At 39.7% G+C, this 19555-nt stretch overlaps 1 protein-coding gene and 1 long non-coding RNA gene across 2 annotated transcripts; both read right to left on the reverse strand.

The window, feature by feature from the left end:
* Nucleotides 1–5789: 5789 nt before the first annotated feature.
* Nucleotides 5790–6241, reverse strand: LOC107268811. The gene is made up of 2 exons (XR_001537934.2): nt 6106–6241; nt 5790–5949 (listed from the first exon to the last, which is right to left on the reverse strand). It is a non-coding gene; the product is annotated as an uncharacterized LOC107268811 (long non-coding RNA).
* A 6667-nt stretch (nt 6242–12908) lies between these two features.
* LOC107268812 lies at nt 12909–15257 on the reverse strand. Its single transcript, XM_015741941.2, has 2 exons — nt 13698–15257; nt 12909–13567 (listed from the first exon to the last, which is right to left on the reverse strand). Exons 1-2 carry the CDS (start codon nt 13790–13792, stop codon nt 12946–12948), a joined length of 717 nt encoding a protein of 238 aa, XP_015597427.2. The 5' UTR covers nt 13793–15257; the 3' UTR covers nt 12909–12945.
* Nucleotides 15258–19555: the final 4298 nt, after the last annotated feature.

Here is a 19555-nt window from a genome sequence, read left to right on the forward strand (position 1 = left end):
ACAGACTGGGTCCGACTGGGATTTTTGTGGAACAGTCTGGGACTGTCTGTGACCGTCTGGGACAGACTGGTGTATTTTTGGGACTGTGTGGGACCGTCTGGGACAGTCTGTATACAAAAAATTTGTTCTTGATCAAAACCAAGGCTCGATTTCATAAGCTTCGACCCCGAATAACTTCCTCAGGCGAAACAGCTCGGGCTCTGTAACACTCCCTTCTCCCCAGTGCCAGACCACCAGGGGTCGTAGGTCCGCCCGGACTCGCCTTCGCATTCTAGCTAGAAAAAAGAGAGGGAAAACAGAGAATGAATAAATGCAGGGGACAAGCAAATTCAAAAAAAAAAAAAAGAGAGAAAAAGAATGTTTGATTACTCACTCCGGTCAACGAGATGGTCAGTGCCCTCTCGATTCTATTTCGGAGAGCCACCTCGGCCCTCCGCAAAAATTGGCGGTCCTTTCCGCCTCGGATAAGATCCTTACCCCTGTGGGGAAAGGAGACTCTTCCGCCACCCTTGAAATTGAGGAATTATTCGGGCACATGATTCGATGCTTAATGAGCATCAACAGCTAATCACGCTTTATATAGCCACGAAAACTTATACGTCACAAAAGGCTGAATGGCAAATTTCTACTTCCTTTTCGTACAATGCCAAACTACACATATTGCAGGTTCACCGCACTATGGTTCGGGACGACCCAAATCCAAAACGCAACAGCTCAGCAATTGACGATAAGAGAATTCCATACAACTCCAGGGATATACTTCGAAAAAATGGGAAACCTTGTAAATTATAAGGATACATAGAAGTTGATCGTTCACACTGACTTAAGACCCATATTTGAAAGAGAGACCACTATCAAGCACTACCTGTCAAATACTAAAAGAATGTGTGGATCTGTAAATGCAAAATGCAATCCAGAAATGCAAAGGATATGTAAGGCTTTCAGCACTTCTTCTAAGGCTCTTCTTCAGGAAATAGAAGCCAAATTAGAATACGTTAAAGAAACCACCCTCGATCCACCTTCAAACAGGAAAAGAGGACTAATAGACGGACTAGGATCTTTAGCCAAATCCTTGTTCGGGACAATGGATTCCGAGGACATGGATGCATAAGGAAGGAAGCGCATTAAAAACCGCTTTAAAAAATCAGGTGCAGATCACCAAGGCAAATCTACCAATGATAAATGCAGCTAATGCCGAACACAGCGACATGATGCTTTTTAACCTCACATCTCATATCAAACAACAAATGGACGAAGGATTCAGACTGGAATCTTTCCGAGAAGAACTCGATGAACATTTTATCATCCTCTCGCTATACATCGAAATCTTCCACGGATGTGTTCAGGATCTAGCAGAATATCTGGTAGAAATCCAAAAGGGAATCATATATCCAGGAATAGTGTCATATCCGAAAATAATTGAGCTACTGAAGGAATCCCTAGAACACTTACCTCAAGGTGTAAACTACCCAATAGCCTTGATACCCGAAAAAGCAAGATACCTCAAAGAAATTACGGAACTAGAGGCCTATAGCGAAGGTAACTCCATCGTTACTATAATCAAGATACCGCTCACATCATCCCAAGAGTATCACATAAACCGAATACACTCTCTGCCTGTTCACTTGAAAAATGGCACATACGCTTATATTAAGGCGGAAGAAAATTACGCAATAGTGGGACACGAGATGCAAATGTTTATCAGAATGACGCAAACCGAATTAGAGAACTGTAAGAGAATTAAGGGTCAATACTTCTGTGAAGCAAGACACCCAGTATTTAAAAGTAGACCATACGGTTCCTGTGAAACCCAACTTTTTGCACATCCATCGTCGTATCCTCCATCATGCGAAACAAGGCAAATCAAAATCGAAAACACACGCTTAATCGAAATGGAGAACCCCAACTCTTGGCTATATGTAGCGGACAAACCAGAACAAATGATGGTATCATGTAATAATGAAAATCCAAAAAGAGTAGTTATGCAAGGCTCTGGTATAATTGAAATAAAAGGAAAATGTAAACTAACCACCGAAGGTTTCACCCTAGAAACCGAAGGAAAATATAAGTTAGATGTAAATTTGAACTATTTACCTCCTCTAAACCTAACACTAATTACTGATAATTATGCGTCAAATATTGTATCTAATAATAATAATATACTTAGCTTAGGTTATATAACCTAAGCTAAGAAGCCTAATAAAGGATCCTAGCGAACTAAACGCACTAAGCAGAAAAATGTCAGAAATAGAGAACAACCTAATAAAGGATAACATAGATACTTTCGTAGATATCATATCATCACCTATCTCCTATTCGATGGGGACAATGTTTTGAATCACTATTTTTATACTAGGAATTATAGTAATTTATTTCTTAAGAAAAAGGGCAAAATCAACTACTCCTGGAGAAACTACTCCACCTAGTGTAATAGTAATAGGAAACTCTTCCCCAAATCCAAATCAGGTCACATCGTAGTTTCAGACTCAATTGTAATAAAATCAATGTACACGGGAAGTAAAACAAATGTACACCTTACAAAACACTCGGGTGACTGAACTCCGATGTCAGCAAAATTTATCTAAGCAAAATTACGAGGCAGGTAACCAGTACAACGACCTACAAAACAATAGAAAGACTAAAAGAAAAGTCCATGAGAATGGACCTTTCCTTTTTTTATGGGATTAGGCATGTTGTAAACCATAATATAGATTTGAAAACGCGCCTACGTCAGAAGCGACGGAATGGCTACGCTGCGACGCGGCACATTCCACTCGCTAATATTATGGAAACAAAGGAGACACATCACCGACATCATGGCGAAATATAGAAACAATCCTTTGGTTATTGTATCTCTAAAAAATTCCATAATTAAAATATAAAAAGCCTGCCCCAAAAAAAAGACGGCCTGTCGGTACATCAGACGAAGTAAGAAAGCTACGAGTGAAGTGTTACTACGGTAACTTAGTCGAAGTACTAACCTCCAGCCTCGTGATTTCGTACTCACCACGTTTACGGTTTATTTCTGATAGTGTATTCTAACGTAACTTATTTTGTTTCAAATAAATCTTTTACTTGTTATCGAGAATTAAGTTCCAACTTTTTACTTGGGCAACGAATCCCAAAGTACCTGACTCCCGAAAACCCTTTCCAGGAGTCAAAACCGTGAATCCAGTATTTCGGACTCACAATAGCTCACTTACCTTCGGGAGAACCGCATACGTTACCTGTGGCCGACGATCAGCCTGATTACCTGCATCGGCAACCTCCTGTCAGTCACGAAGACTCGAAGTGTCACAACACCATTTCGGAGCACATTAGTAAGACGTCAAACGCGACGAATAGACTTCCAAAACATCGCGGCACAACATGCGGACAGCGGCATAGCAGCGGGGAAAACGCCAGTACCGCCCTACGTCGGAACGCTAGCAAATTACTATTACCCAGAGGGCTGCGCGAATGATGCGCACGCAACCGCTCGAACGTTTAAAGCTACCTGATAGGGTTAATGATCTTAGATCTTGGCGATACATTATCAATATGCATCTAGGATTGGCGGAAGTAATCACGATAAGTAATTGACCAATTATAATCGGGAATTTAAGTGTCGGGTGGAACGATAGCACCCCGGGTGTCGCGAAAAGAATCGGAATCGTCCTCTTTCGTCGTGGACCTTCCTGTTAAGTGAACGCAAAAATCTCACTGCTACGGAACAGTACCACCGTTCTTTGTGTGGACTCTTCTTTTTCCCATTATCTGGTAAGCGATCTTTCTTGTAACCGGGTATGAAACTGTTCACGCTATCTACGTGAGCAATAGAATTGCAAGCTACCTAGTAGCGAAGTGTTGGCCTATGGACCTAAGCAAGCGTCCATCGAAGAGCTTCGTCGCCGGATTGATAATTTAAATATGCTAGTGCGCGAGTGATGTGTTAACTCATACTAGTGGTGGTTTCCCCGATTACGGCCACGGCGAAGAGCCTGTTTTGTTTCGTCCGTTCATTTTATTCTATTTTACGTTTTTGTTAATTTGCGTGAGTACACTTGTCCGGATATTTCCGTAAGTGTTGACGTACCTATTTCTTTGGTTGATCGGATCGCGTGTGTAAGATTTGTCTTATACGGGTTGTAATAAGAACGGCTACCTGGGATAGCATACATTCCGCCACGGCTACCTGAGTCCTTGAGACTCCCAAAATTCGCAAGAATAGGAGTCAGTCGGCAAGGCATTACATGCTACCTGGAATAGCATTAGCCCCTTATGCGGGCCATACACGCTACGGTCTACCGGAGAGGTCTACCTGCACAGGTATGCCTGCGCAGGTAGGCCGGAGCGTGTGTGGGAATAGAACTGTGCAGTTTTTTTAACCTGTACAGGCGACCGGTGCAAGATCGAAAATCAATTTTTTCGAGTGACACTGTACGATGTACCTGTGCGTGTGTGCATGTACTCCCGTCGCCTGCGCAGGTCGCGTCAGTTTTTTGTTCACCAAAGCAAGTGCGTCCTCGTTCGATGCCATCGCGAAAAAACTGAAGACCACTCCGGTACACCGGAGACATATCCGACGTCCGGTTGACCTGCACAGGCAGGTTGACCTGCACACCTGTGCAGGTAGACTTCTCCGGTAGACCGTAGCGTGTATGGCCGGCGTTAGTGACAGAAGTCAATCCGAGTGTCGACCACGCAGTCTCGAATCGAATTTATTATTATGATTTTCCGTGTTTTTCTCTGTTATTTTGCGTTATCGTTATTTTACCTCTTGACGACTTATGGGCTTGGGCTATTTCAACCCTGCCTTGCCTGTGATACCTGAAATGCGAAAGGAAAACTAGGAAAGCGTGACAGTGTAGTCGTCAGATTGACCGTACGTGCGTGCGTTACCTTACATCTTGTCGCAGGCCACGAGTACGTCCCGATAAAATTCTCTGTCTGTGCGTACGTACTCTGTCTACTGCCTGTAGCTAGATCCAATTAGTAATATCTACGCTCGTTACCTGGTGGGGCTATAAGCTACCTTCTAGCCATTATCGATACCTGCCAGTATTAAATAATACCGCGACTACCTCTGGTAGCTTCTCGTATTTGTGACGGGTTTTGATTATTTATTATATGTTGAATTGTCAGGTGCAATAAAGTGTTAAGTTTTTGGTTACGTAAAACTGGCTTACGGCTCTTACTTCCTAATTACCCAGCTCCTCTCTTATACCTATCGAGGCTAAGCTAGTTAGACTTCCGCGACGCATCGGTCCGAGTATCGTCGGATTTCCGTTTCTTAGCGCTATCTTGGTGCATTCCATTATCTTTTCCTTGTGGCATCACTGGATGCCTGGCGCCCATCGGCATATCTTTCAGGTTCGTGTGTCGTGTAAGGATCCAAAGATATTGGACCGATCGAACGAAGGTACTCCTTTGTTTCCGGGTCTAGTTATCTCTAATTAATCTTAGGAGATCCGGGAACAGGTGTTACAGCTTCTAGACCCACCAGAGCGAGAGGCTGACGTCATACTGCTGCGCGGGAGTATTCTAGGATTTCAAGACTTAGGATCAAAGTGGACGCGGGGAGAAGAGAATACCGGTAGGTCCGCCATGGGAAGGGGCTGACATCATACCGCGATGCGGGGGAGAGAACTCTGCTCGCGCAACGCTCGGGTGACATCAAAGATGGCAAAGTGAGGGGCGGAAGGAGAGGGGATACGTCTTCCTAGAGTAGCCTGTACCTACCCACTTACGAAAAGTGATCAAAGGAGAATACAACATTTTAATAATATAAATGAATAAATACAATTCTATTTTGAGTAAGTTACAAAGCCAGATAAGTAATTTATTATAAGATTCCCATAAACGTGTTTCGCATTTTACAAGTTTAATCGCTGACTCTTATAACGTAGGGAATAGCACTTGCATCGTTAAGTTTAATTAACATACATTGGTACACATGGTTTTCTCTAGCTATAAAGAATCATATGTATTATATATAATCAAGTAAATATGCAGATAAATTCATATGTATGATTATGTATGACTATGTAAGAACATTTTTTTCCAAAGTATCATCAAATTTGCTTAAATAAAAGGTACTACTTTTTTATATATGAGACATATTACCTTGACCAGGATATACTATATATATAAGAATATTATATAGTAATATTAAAATTGATCATCAGCTTTAGTTAATGCAGGGATGCATTTAGAGACGCAGGGCAAACAGCAATTAAAATCAGATCTCAGGGCAGCCACTGTGAACAAAGCAATAAAAAGTTAATAGTTTGCGGTAGTTGGTTCATATCATTGTTTTAAATAATTGTATTTCATAAACTTTTTTTATTCTTCATCATAATATGTCCTTGATCTTTCAACATTTTTGTGTACAAAGTGTTGGTTTTGAAATTTGTAACACGGTGCCAGTACTTAACACTCGGGTGGATCAAAGTTTCGGATCTGCAGAAGATCGTTGAAAACGAAAGGGGAGAAACAGGATGGAGAGGCTGAAGGAGGGGAGGGGGGGGAGAAGAGAAGAATTGGGTTTTGGAAAATGTAAGAAGGTAGCCAGGCCTCACAAACACTTCTTGAACGTAAGACTTTTAAAAAGCTTTGAAATCTTTAGTTCTAAAGCATTATTCTTATAGAAACTCACATTGCCACGCATATTTGAATATTGTGACGTTCCGTTTTTATAACCCCCTATTCTCTATCCTTTTTCCTTTCTAACCACCCATTCTCTATGACAGATGATACGTTAAGAGCCCCATATAAGAGTGCAAAGCAGATAGTGGATGTGCATAATTGTATCTGACAGAATTCCTTAAATCTTAGAATTCCTCAAATCTCATATCGACCTTTGATAGCGACGGTGATAAAAAACAGAGAATATAAGACCTTAAAATCCCTAATATTATATAATTCCTTTGAAATTAGTCATAGCGATAATCATTAAGGAATAATATTAGAGTTATTACCTTTAATATTCCAAGAATTCAAAAATCGGTCGTGCGATTGGAATCAACTCAAACAAGTGCCCAAGCCCTATTAACTGAAACGCGTCAAACACAATAGAAACACCAGTAGGCCGTACTGAATCAAAATTCTACATTAATATCTCAGGATAACAAGAATAGTTCTCCTCACTAAAAATAAAATATTCCTCCCGAGGATATTAGCTGTGGGTTTTTCGAGAAGAATTTATTAGATTCGTTGGTAGATTCAGTGAGAACGACAAGTGTACAGTAAAAGACGGCAAAGAACAGCAAAAATTGAGAATCATGATCTTCGAAAATCAGTTAGGGGAAACCATCCTGCACTCCCGAGCAAATCAGTGAACGGTATTGCACCGCAAATTGTGTCAGCTCATCCTTGGAAGTCCTGGTCTCAGAGAGCATTGTATTTCACCTCTGTATCAGAAAACCTGCTATCCTTGTAGATATTCTGCAGCAATTTTAATACGCCGGAGCTGTTAAAAATCGACTAAGCACCAAAAACCAATCATTAAAAAGCTCTGTTCCCAACGTCATTGTGATTAGTAGCTGTTTCAGCTCTCCACAGTCCTTATCAGGTCTAAGGAATCATTGTGATACCCCTCAGTAACCGGAAGAGCATCCTAAAGACCCTTGTATGATCCTGCAGTGAAGTTATTGTAACAAAACTTACAGGAGTGTAGATCCACCTCACTAACCTACATAAAAAGACTCAGCTCCAAACGTCCTCGTGATTAGTAGCGGTCTGACAATTAATCAAAACCTTCATAAAGACAACACGTTCAGCAAACGGGGATCGTTGTGATCATCTGTGTAGCAAAACTTACAGGAGTGCAGATCCACCTCACTAACCTATCTAAAAAGACTCAGCTTCCAACGTCTTCATGATTAGTAGCTTCTGATAATAAATCAAAACCTTCCTAAAGATAATACGTTCAGCAAACGGGGATCATTGTGATCATCTGTGGGTTCTGAACCATTACCATTCCTATCATCAGCTGGCCTACAGTTACTGAACGTATTGTGCAATCTGCTGTATTATAGTTCCAGCTACCTCTTTCCCTCTCCTAGAGGCTAGAATAGAGAAAATATAGAGACATAAGCTCCTCGTGGCGTGCGGTACAATAATAAACACTGTACATGATTATACGAGTATGAGAGAGTGAGATAGCAATTACTCGACTTTCTAGTATGTAAATTATAGGAAAATATATCACGATTATTTTAATTTCAAAATCAAGTGTTGTTTCCTATCAAGACGCTTGCCCAGTGCACAAACTTTTCAAGAAGTTTTACGATTCAGATTCCTCCAAAATCGCGAAATTTCACAGTACACTATATCATACGAAGGAATGAAGTATAACAGAGACACACGATTAAACAATTACAATTAAACATTTTTATATGAATTTTATATAATTTAAGCATGTAATCATTTAATAACTCGATAGTAAGAGTTTCCTATTATTTAAGTACCCGATCTTTTAATTGTTCGATAGCATATTCGCATATTTGGGCGACATAAAAATAATTATTAAATCGCCAGATATTGACTTTTTAGAATTGCAATTGATCCGTATTGGTGAGGTGTGTGAAGTTATTTAACACTAACAAGAGTCTGGTATAATAACGAGAAGAATTCCAATTATTCTTTGAAATTATTTTTCGCTTTACTGATGAAAGATATAGATGGGAACCCTAAGCGTACATTTCAAAGTTTTTATACTCACGGAATGCCGATCGGCTATTATCTCGCGGCCGCTGCCTTTTTGCATTATTTGAACAAGCGACCATTTAGAAAAATGAACGTTCAGGAGAATGAACATTTGTTTGGGAATTATTTTTTGAAAAATGACGATTTGAGCACTTGAATTTTGAAAAAGGAGATTTCACGGATGCAGGTGGAAGAACGGAAAAAAATTATTGACTGCACAATAGGGAACAGTACAATGAGAAAAAGAGTGTAGGGGTAGGGGGTTGACGACAAGAAGAATTTGGGTCACCATCCGATAAGAAGAAGAGATGCAGGATAGATTGCGAGAGTTTAAAAAGGCGATAGAAGAGAGGAAAAAGGTGTGGTGGAAAGAAAGAAAAGAGGATGGCGGCATGAGGAAAGTGGGTTAAAAAAGGAGGTGAGGGGATTTTGGTCGGAAACATGGTAGAGGACAGACGTGTAGGTGGATTTTTCTGAACTGACAAAGTGAAGTAAGGAAAAATTTGAGGAAAAAAGGTGAAAAAGGTATCAAAAGAGGCAGAAAGTGATAATAAACACTGTGAAATATAGAAAACAAAGGACAATGGGTAGTAAAGAGGTGTTATTAAAGAGAAAGGGTACAAAAATCTTGGTATTGAACGTGAGGATAGATGACGTGTGGTGAGCTGACGCAGCAGACGGTCAAGGCAGACGGACTCCGAAGTCGACGTATGAAGTGACGAAATTGTTGACGACTGCATAAAAGCATTGTAACAAAAGACAAACAATTTTATCTATTGACGGATGAAACGAAAGGGAAGAGAGGAAGATCAACGACTACGATTCAGCTGCGACGCGAACGTACAAGTAGTTCAGGTAGTATAACAGATTATATCAAGACGAAGAGAGAAAAAGAGGATCAATTAAAACTAATCTAAGAAGAAAATAGGGCATTCAGCATAAGTAAAAAACAGACAGGTCACCGGTTAAAGAAGGGACATTGGAAGGATTCTCGTACATGGAAAAATGGAAAAGAGAATAATGGTAAGATTCGAGAAATTAATAACACAAATAGCGAAATTCGAAGAAGAAGTAAAAGAAATGAAAGAAGAGTATCTCGATATAAAATAAAATAAAGAATTGAGAAAAATAATGTTAAACCTGGAAATAAAATTTGATAGATAGGAGAAAAGAGAAAGAAGAAACAATATAGTGACAAAAAGGAAAGAATTTAGTGAGGACGAGATAAAGGCAGAATGCGAGAAAATTCTAGTGAAAGAAATTGGAACCAAAGGTAAGGGAAAGAATGCATACGAAATTAAAAGAAGGGAGAATAGTACGATGACAGTAATACAGATGAAGAGTTAGGAAGAAAAGATGGAAATAATTAAGAAAAAAAAAGAACCTAGGTAGAAAGAAAAGATGTAAAAGAAAAAAGGAGATTCAAAGAAAAATCCGAGAATTAGTAAGAGAGAAGAAAAGTATAATAAATAGACAAGCAAGTAGGACTGATGTCCAATTGCGCACAGACCCAATCGGACGAATATGCGAATTTTTGCCTCATAAACGATCTTTCATCGGTCATTCAATGATATTGTAAGCTATCTTTATCTGAGGGAACCTTTTCAAACATTTAATGCTCTGTTTAGTCGAACTCATTCGCTTCGCTCGCTCGCCGACAATATACTTATCCACTAACCTACTCAATCTCCGAAGTTTAAACATTCCACCCTATACTAACCTTACGTAACCATACTCAGAGTAAACTAATGTAAAACTACATACAATATACTATAATAAGTTATCGCTTGTACCTAAGTCTATTCCATCTATTTAAAACAGGATAGAATTTGCAGTAAAAAGTCATTTATGTGCAATTGGATCTGTGCGTAAGTGACTCTAGCAAGTGGGATACAAGAAATTGTACGAAAAAGAAATATAGAGGAAATGGAACGAAAAGAAAAACAGAGTAGGAAACAAAATAATATCTTTAGGAAGGTCAGTGAGCTAAAAGAGACATTTGTTCATTCACACCTCTTTGGGACCCAGGACAAGCAGAATAGTTGTGAAAGGATTTTTTAAGAAAGGACACCACTGTGCTTCCCTCGCCTCCGTGAGAGCGAAGAGGAATGAAGTAACGGCTAAGATAATCCAAGAAAACAAAGAGGCGATGGTAAGAATGAAAAGAAATCAGGAGTTCGTAGTGAAGCAGAAACAGAAAGTAAAGACGGAGAAGAGGAAAAAGGTAGAGGGAACGGTCAAAACGAAATGAGAATAGTTGTCGGGAAAGAAGAAAGGAAAAACGAGGAAAGGGAAAAAGAGATGATTTGGTATAAGGAAGATAAGTATGAATTACTTTTCTGGAATGTGGCTGGAGTATTAAATAAGGACAGAGAATTTTTGAAATTTGTAGAAAACTTTAGTTTTGTAGGCTTGATACAGGCATGGATGGAGGAAAACATATAAAACAAAATTAAAAAGCAGCTACCAAAGAGTTTTAACTAGGAATGTCAACTGGCGTTATGGGAAAAAAGAAAGGAAAGGGCCAGAGTAGGCATACTTACTGAAATCAACAAAGAAATAAGAGAAGAAAAAAGGCGGGGCAGCGAGGGAATAAGGGGTCCAGGAAAGAACACTAATCATAGAGGGACTAAAATAGAGAATCTTCATTACATATAACGGAGCAGGATCGAAACAGTTCACGAATGAAGTAAATAGATTAATAGAAAATAACTTATTGTTAGTACTGAATTGGGGCTGGAACGCAAGAATAGAGACTAAAGGAAAATCCTATGACGAACGAATATGGAACGACGGAGAGTTAAAAGATAAACCAAAAAAATATCGAAGGAAGGAGACCCCTAAAGCTTATGGAAGAAAGAACATAATCAATCGTAAATAAAACTATCAGCGAGAATGATGCAGGATAGTTTACATATGTAAGAAAAAGAGGAACAAGCTTGATTAAGAGTAAAAGACCTTACAGTACTAGAAAGAATAGTATCTGACCATCTGCCACTATAGGTAACCCTGGACATTGAGCAGATGATGAACAAAGATGAAGAAGTGCAGCAAGAATTATTAATATAGAATTGAATAAAAAACTGAAGAATTCAAAGAAAAGACAAGGACAATAATGTACGAAGAAAGAGAACAAGGAAGAATATGGCATGAGTTGAGGGACAACGTGAAAAAGGCGTTAAACAAGAAGAAGATGGAAAAGCGGATATGGAAGATAAGAATGAAGAAATGGTGAAACAAAGATATAAAAATTAAAAAAAAAACAGACTTCATGAAACTTGCATTGAACAAATTTTTGTATGAAGCAGAATTGAATACAGAATCCAATATTTTTTTTCAAATTTTTAAGAAAAGCCGATTTCTGCCGAAAAATATTTAAACAATTTAATTGCTTATAATTGAAAAATTTTTAGGTTATAGGTTATTCTTATAGGTTATTCTTCCAGCTTTCAAAAGAGTGTTGGTTCATCGCTTTAAGATAAATAAAACCGGAGATATTCATTTTTGAAGTTACCGAAGTGCTAATTCTGTATCAATATTAGAAACAGTAGATTGTACAACTAGGGAGGAAAACAGACGATTTCGACGAGTGGGAAGCTTGCCGCCCGAGCAAAGCGAGGGCGGCAATCACACAAGTCGAAATCGTCTTTCTCCTGTGTTGCACACGATATTTTTTTCAATAAGCGCAGAAAAATGGTAGGATGGTTTACAATAAGATATAAATAACTGACGTAAGATTATCAAGACATTGATATTGGATTAGGATAAAATGAAGTTAGCGTGGTGCTAGTTGTTTGAAATGCATAGGGCTGTATGTATTAAGTTTTCGTGGTCTATTAGGGACCGAAGGCGCAGTAGTAGAAGAGTCCAGGGCGGAGCCCTGGTGGGGTGCAGGAGCGAAGTCCCGCCGTGGGGTACGGGGGGTGGAGCCCCCGACTGTCAAAAAACGAATTTTAAAGATCATTATAGACCAAAATTTTTAAAGGAATTTCATAATTTATTAACGAAATGTATCAATAAAAGCAATGAACAATTTCGTTTCAATTTTTTTATAATTTTCATTTAAAAAATTTAAAGAGTTCGGTTTTATTTGGAGAGAAAGTGAATTTAAAAAAAACTAAAAGACAGTGAAATACAAATTTATTTTTTTAACAATATTCATAATTGAGCATTTATTGAATTTTGTTTAATGGAAAGAAACTAAAGTACAAACTTGGTGTTTTCAAAAGTCAAAAAAACAATGATACATAAATCAATTTACTTTTGTACATTAATGGTAACTAAACAATTACTCAGGTGGATAACAGTTTGTCCGGTTTTCAATGTTTCGTCTGAATTATTTTCGGCTTTCAAAATTTTTTTTTTTGGACTATCATGATTCGAACTATTTGAGCGTTTACTCAATGATGGCAGCATTATCGACGACGTTATTTTTTGCGCTGCTTCCTGTTTGTTGTGCATAGATTGTTCTATGTAATCTTCCGCCATCGTATTTGATTTCCATCCTCCGTGTCTTTTGATAGCAGTGATATCCACTCCAGCATCAGCAAGAAAAGGTGTAGAAGTTCTTCGAAAACTGTGTCCGGTGTAGCGCTTTGAATCCGGCAATTTCAAATATTCTGCGATCTGTGTTGGCATAGTAGCAAATTTGTTTTTCCCTATAACTTGACAGAGACATTTTCCTTTTTGAAAATTCAAGAAGAAGCGATTTGTGATAGTATTCGAAGGACGAAGTGCTTCGTATTTTTTGACAATGGCACGAAATTCTTCCTGAATTACAAAGGAACGCGGAACGTTTTTTTTTGTCTTTGGGATTGTAACTTTCATCATTTTGCCGTGGTTTTCAATATCATTTAATGTAATATTCACCAACTCATGACTTCGGCATGGTCCATGTATTCCAAATATCAAAGTAACGTGTAAATAAAATTGTTTAATTAGTTGTAATTACTTTTATTAATTTGATTAGTTTAGTTGTTAATTAGTATGTTTAGGTGTTTTTTTTTTACCTTTGTAGCCAAATATTCATGATCTGGAGCTTCAGCGAGGAACTTTTGAACTTCTTCTGTGGTGAAAACTTTCCATTTGTTCCTTTGATAACCATTCATTTGTTTTTTCAAAAAGGCAATTAATTGTTTAAATGAGCTTATGTCGATACTCTCATTCAGTTGCAGTGTACTACGCAACATAGAATAAATAGATCACAAAGTCGTTGGCTTTAAGCTCTTTGATTTTTCACCAAAATATGCCAGAAAAACATTTTCGGAATAACTAGTAACTTGATTTTTCTTTTTCCATTCAACGAATGCATTTACACAGCTGTATACTTTTCTCGGGATTTTGTTGGCAGTAAATCTCTCGTCACAATTTCAGCTTTCGCTCGTATGTCCGGCGGTGTGCAGGTGATGTCATTGTCGAAATCTTCGCTCGACATAATGAAAATAATCAGACTGAACAACACAAAATTTACTTGAAGACTGGTAGTACGTTTTCACTAGACACATTTATTTATCAACAGAGTTGATCAGTTATGTCTCATTATCCTTGGGTAACAACACTTTCGCGCTTTCTGATTGGTTGTTGAGTTATTCTCTCCCCATAAATGGCTACTTTTCTTAACTGCGGGAAGAAAACACGATAACCTTGTGATTGGACGGAAATCAGATGTTTTCCTCCCGCTAAACAGGTGTGGAAAGTCACCATTTTTATGCGCGTGTTGGAAAAAAAATATTGCGGACAAAAAAAAATACGTATCGACTTTCTTCACGTCTATTTGATGTAAAAAAAAGTTTCAATCGTTTTAAAAAATACTAGGTCAATTCTTGGCCGATTTCTCCAGGAATTTCCCATATATAGGGTATCCCAAAAATAATTTTACACCAGAAAGTAAGCGATACCCGCAAATCCCCCGAGTATCCTTCCACAAAGCGTTTGTTAAAATCCGCAATAGTTTTTAAATGAGAAGCATTTAAGATGCACCGATCAGAACGAAGGATTTCTGCGGGTCATGGCTGTGTGGTGGGAGGTACAGTCGTGTAAGGCATATGTTAACTGCTTCAGACGGATCGTGCGATTAGTAATTGTTTCACGGTCCTCAAGCTATATTCCACTTTCCGGTATAAAAGTAGTTTTGAGACACCCTGTAGTAAAAGGCTGAAAATAGGAACTGTAATATACAGAGGTAATTAACTAATTAGAGGCGGCTATGCAGCAGCATATGTGGATAAACTACTAAAGAAAGGGATGAATATGGCTAACTGATTGAAGATGCCGGATTCAGACATACAAAAACAAGCACAAATAAGTAAAATCAGAGAATCCCAATATACCCGAAGATATAAAATAATAAGAAACGAAGACCTAACGGAGTACCTCGAAAAGTAAGGAAATAGAGGAAACCAAAAACTGAAAGCAAGATGGAGATGTGGCAATGAAGAAACGAAGAACAGATACTGGGATACCGAAGACAAGAAAATGTGTAGAATCTGTCAAAGAGGGAAAGAGACGATACAAAATTTGATGAGAAACTGTGATGGAACACAATTTCAAAATACAACCATGATGCGAATACTGTGAGACAAATAGGAAGGGATAAGTTGGTTAAAAGAAGTAAAAAAGAGAAGGAAAGAAATAGTTTAAGATGTATTGTAATTACATATTATGTACCAAAGTTTCTTAGGGGAAGTTCCCAGGAGATGAAGAAAAGGAAAGGGGAAAGTAGAAAAATACAAAGAAAAAAAAAAGAGTACAACAAGCTACCTGAGAAAAAAAAGAAAGACAAAATGAGATTTTTTTTTAAAAAAAGCATAAGAAGCGAGGGCAGAGAATAAAGTGTGGGGAATTATGAATAGAGACTGAATTCAAAGAAAGAGGGCAAATAAGGAAATAAAAATTGAAAAATAGAAAGAGTATTTCATGGGATTGCTGGGAGGTATAGAAGAGAGGGTGTTAAGAGAGCAAGAGAGAATCAGAGAGGAAAAGGAAGAGGAGGATGTTGGGAAGGAGGAGATGAAACAGAGCGATAAGGGGACTGATAGAAAGGTGTTTGAGGAAGGAGTGGGGTTTATCACAAATAAAGTATAAAAGTACGGAGAGGAAGAAACAGAGAAATGGGTATGGAGAGTACGTTGTAACGTAATTCTTTTCCTTAACTGGACACCGATAGCAAAACATCCGAGAACCAACTATCTTCAAGAACAACCTACATTACCTTCGGCCGTCCATCCGTCGTTCGTGCATCCGCAAGCCAGACGGGTGCCAGCCAATTCTTTTTTCACCGGGAACTGACGAGCCGGTATAAACTGGGAGTTGGGGTGGAACAAGCTCAACTCCACCAAAACGAGAATTCTGACGGAACCTATCAGACGAGGCGATAGCTTAACAGATCCTGTCGATTTTTGGGAACGCGAAAAATCAAGAAACGCAACCGTAGGTGCTGATCTTTGAGGTCGCGTAAAATCAGCAAACGCAACTGGATGCACGAACGGGAGCGGACGGATACGGAAATGCACGGCCGCTCAGGCTGCTAGATTTGAGATAGAGAGGATCGGAGTAAGAGTCCGGCGAATAGTGCGAGAGACAGAAAGCGACGAATCGAGAACGTATCGGAACAAATCTTAACTATCTATCGAGATCCCTTCACCAATTAATAAATTGGGAGTCCTCACCGGAGCTGGTGCAGCTAATCCGTGGAGACCGAGAAGTGTATCTAAAGGACACTCTGGTCAGCGCTGCACTAAGGCACAGGACTACACTTCCCGAACACTCACAGGAATTCATAGAATTGCCTGGATATCGCGAGAATAACGCGAGAACTATACGAATCGAGAACTTGCTATACCGTAGCGAAACACGACAAAAAACGATTTCAATGAGCCAATCAGGTGCAGCATTTTAACTGAAATCTTGTCCGTGAGTAATTTGAATGAACGTCCCGCTAATGCTATTTCTTATCGCCTTAACCTGACACCTTTGCTAATCGCCTAACCTTCGCCTAACATACAGTCAGATTTTGTAATTCAATTCCACAATCTCTATCCCAGTATTTGCCATAACTGAAACACTGTACACAACTACAAGTAATTAAAAACTACTGATTTATTAGTAACAATATATCGAAAATTTACATTTACTCGCGTATTCAATACCTGTTACCCATCCATAAGCATTTCAGGGAATATCTCTTCACGTTGGAATAGCAAGGCGTGTTCCAACACCTTAAACGAGCAGCGAACCCACCATTGAATGTATTCTTACCGCTCGGAATTCACTCAAATTTTATTTACGTTAACTCTGATCAATCCTTTTCTTTTGATGACTTCTAAATTTTGGTTAGCAAATTTAAAGGCCTCGCTAGCCACCATGGCCTACGTAACACGATATTCGTGACTAACAAAAAAATGACGGTCATTTTACATGATAGAATTCGGAAACACGAAATTAACGATCATTTTTGTGTCAATTGATAACAGCGAAAAATGACGGTCATTGCACATCTTTACTCCTCTGTATGCACAAGTAGGTAATTGTTGCATAATATTGCATGATCACAAATAAAGTATAAAAGTACGGAGAGGAAGAAACAGAGAAATGGGTATGGAGAGTACGTTGTAACGTAATTCTTTTCCTTAACTGGACACCGATAGCAAAACATCCGAGAACCAACTATCTTCAAGAACAACCTACATTACCTTCGGCCGTCCATCCGTCGTTCGTGCATCCGCAAGCCAGACGGGTGCCAGCCAATTCTTTTTTCACCGGGAACTGACGAGCCGGTATAAACTGGGAGTTGGGGTGGAACAAGCTCAACTCCACCAAAACGAGAATTCTGACGGAACCTATCAGACGAGGCGATAGCTTAACAGATCCTGTCGATTTTTGGGAACGCGAAAAATCAAGAAACGCAACCGTAGGTGCTGATCTTTGAGGTCGCGTAAAATCAGCAAACGCAACTGGATGCACGAACGGGAGCGGACGGATACGGAAATGCACGGCCGCTCAGGCTGCTAGATTTGAGATAGAGAGGATCGGAGTAAGAGTCCGGCGAATAGTGCGAGAGACAGAAAGCGACGAATCGAGAACGTATCGGAACAAATCTTAACTATCTATCGAGATCCCTTCACCAATTAATAAATTGGGAGTCCTCACCGGAGCTGGTGCAGCTAATCCGTGGAGACCGAGAAGTGTATCTAAAGGACACTCTGGTCAGCGCTGCACTAAGGCACAGGACTACACTTCCCGAACACTCACAGGAATTCATAGAATTGCCTGGATATCGCGAGAATAACGCGAGAACTATACGAATCGAGAACTTGCTATACCGTAGCGAAACACGACAAAAAACGATTTCAATGAGCCAATCAGGTGCAGCATTTTAACTGAAATCTTGTCCGTGAGTAATTTGAATGAACGTCCCGCTAATGCTGTTTCTATGATCCTCGATGTAATGTAAGCGGGCGCCTCACCACAGCTGCTCGCACTGTTGCGCTACCGTAGGTAAAATCATAGTACGGGAGAATTTCTACATTTGGCCACGTCCAACAAATTATTACGCAAATTTATTTATTTGTAATGTGTTTTTCTACGGGTAACGGCCACACTTAGTATACGAAGGCAAATTCGCCTATGAAAATGAAAAAGGCATGACAAGAGGGGGAGAGAAGATGTATCATTTCTTGAACGCATAATTAAATTTTTCAGTAGAGCTTAGTTGCACTTGTACTACAACAGCATTCAAGCCCATGCAAGGAAAGCCTCTGAGATGATAGTTCCTTACGTAAGTTTAATTTCAAGATTTTATTGTAGCTAAATGTAGGTTCGCTACTAACATCTTTTATTATTTCTTTAAATTTTCATTATGAAGTACTGAATCCATGAACTACACTGATCCTTGTTGCGTTGATATTATGCAATTATGATATATATTATGATATATATTATGCAATTATGATAATATGATATATTTGCAATAAGTATTTCCATAGCATTGCACCCTCTGTAGAGACGTACACTGAGCGGCATTAATGGCGTCCCAGAGGAAGTTAGGGGAACGGTGGCGAAACGAGACTGGGGGCGGCCAGCAGCCTAGAAGAAAGCCAGGCCGGAGCATAGTGGCGGAGCATACCTTTTCCCCTCGCTCGGGACGCCATTTATGTCACAAGTCGGAGCAGTCCCGTATAAGAGCGTCTTCCTCGCTTCTAGCGACGGTTGCCTATACGATCCTCTCATTCGTTCTTAGTGGTGGCTCTCCGAGTTTCTCTAGCGCGTATAGGAGCGTCTCGCTCACGCGCTCGCTCCCTGCGGATAAGAGCGTCTCACTCAAACCAATGCGTTCTCTGGCTTCCACCAATTTTTAGCCACCGTCAAGGACGTTGCGTCAAACAGGCTATGAGTGAAAGCAAGAGTGGGGTGGCCGGAATATAGTGAGGGTAGCCTTTCCCCTCACTCGGGACGCCATTTATGTCAGAAGTCGGAACAGTCCAGTATAAGAGCGTCTCTCTCACTCCTAGCGACGGTTGCCTATACGATCCTCTCATTCGTTCTTAGTGGTGGCTCTCCGAGTTTCTCTAGCGCGTATAGGAGCGCCTCCCTCACGCGCTCGCTCCCTACCTATAACAACGTATTAAGAACGTTGCATATATGACCTTCAAGTTTTCCTATGAGTTGTTCTATGCTATGAAGCAATGCTTCGGGTCATTCTTAATAGAGCTAGTGGCAAGCGTAGATCGAAATGGCACCGAATTTTTGTGTTGAGCAACGCGGACGAATCGTGGGTTTGTGGCAGGGCGGGAAATCCTTCGACGAGATCGCGGAGGTCATTGGATGCAGTTCAAAAACTGTACGTCGGTGGATCAATGCGTATCGAGTT

This window comes from Cephus cinctus, unplaced genomic scaffold (assembly GCF_000341935.2).
Source record: "Cephus cinctus unplaced genomic scaffold, Ccin1 Ccin1_scaffold0590, whole genome shotgun sequence".
NCBI classification, from domain to species: domain Eukaryota; kingdom Metazoa; phylum Arthropoda; class Insecta; order Hymenoptera; family Cephidae; genus Cephus; species Cephus cinctus.

Coding starts and splice junctions, on each gene's coding strand:
- LOC107268812 (XM_015741941.2), bottom strand. CDS start 13,792: ATGGTTATCAAAGGAACAAATGGAAAGTTTTCACCACAGAAGAAGTTC. Junction 13,568..13,697: donor ATGAATATTTGGCTACAAAG/GTAAAAAAAAAA, acceptor ACCATGCCGAAG/TCATGAGTTGGTGAATATTA.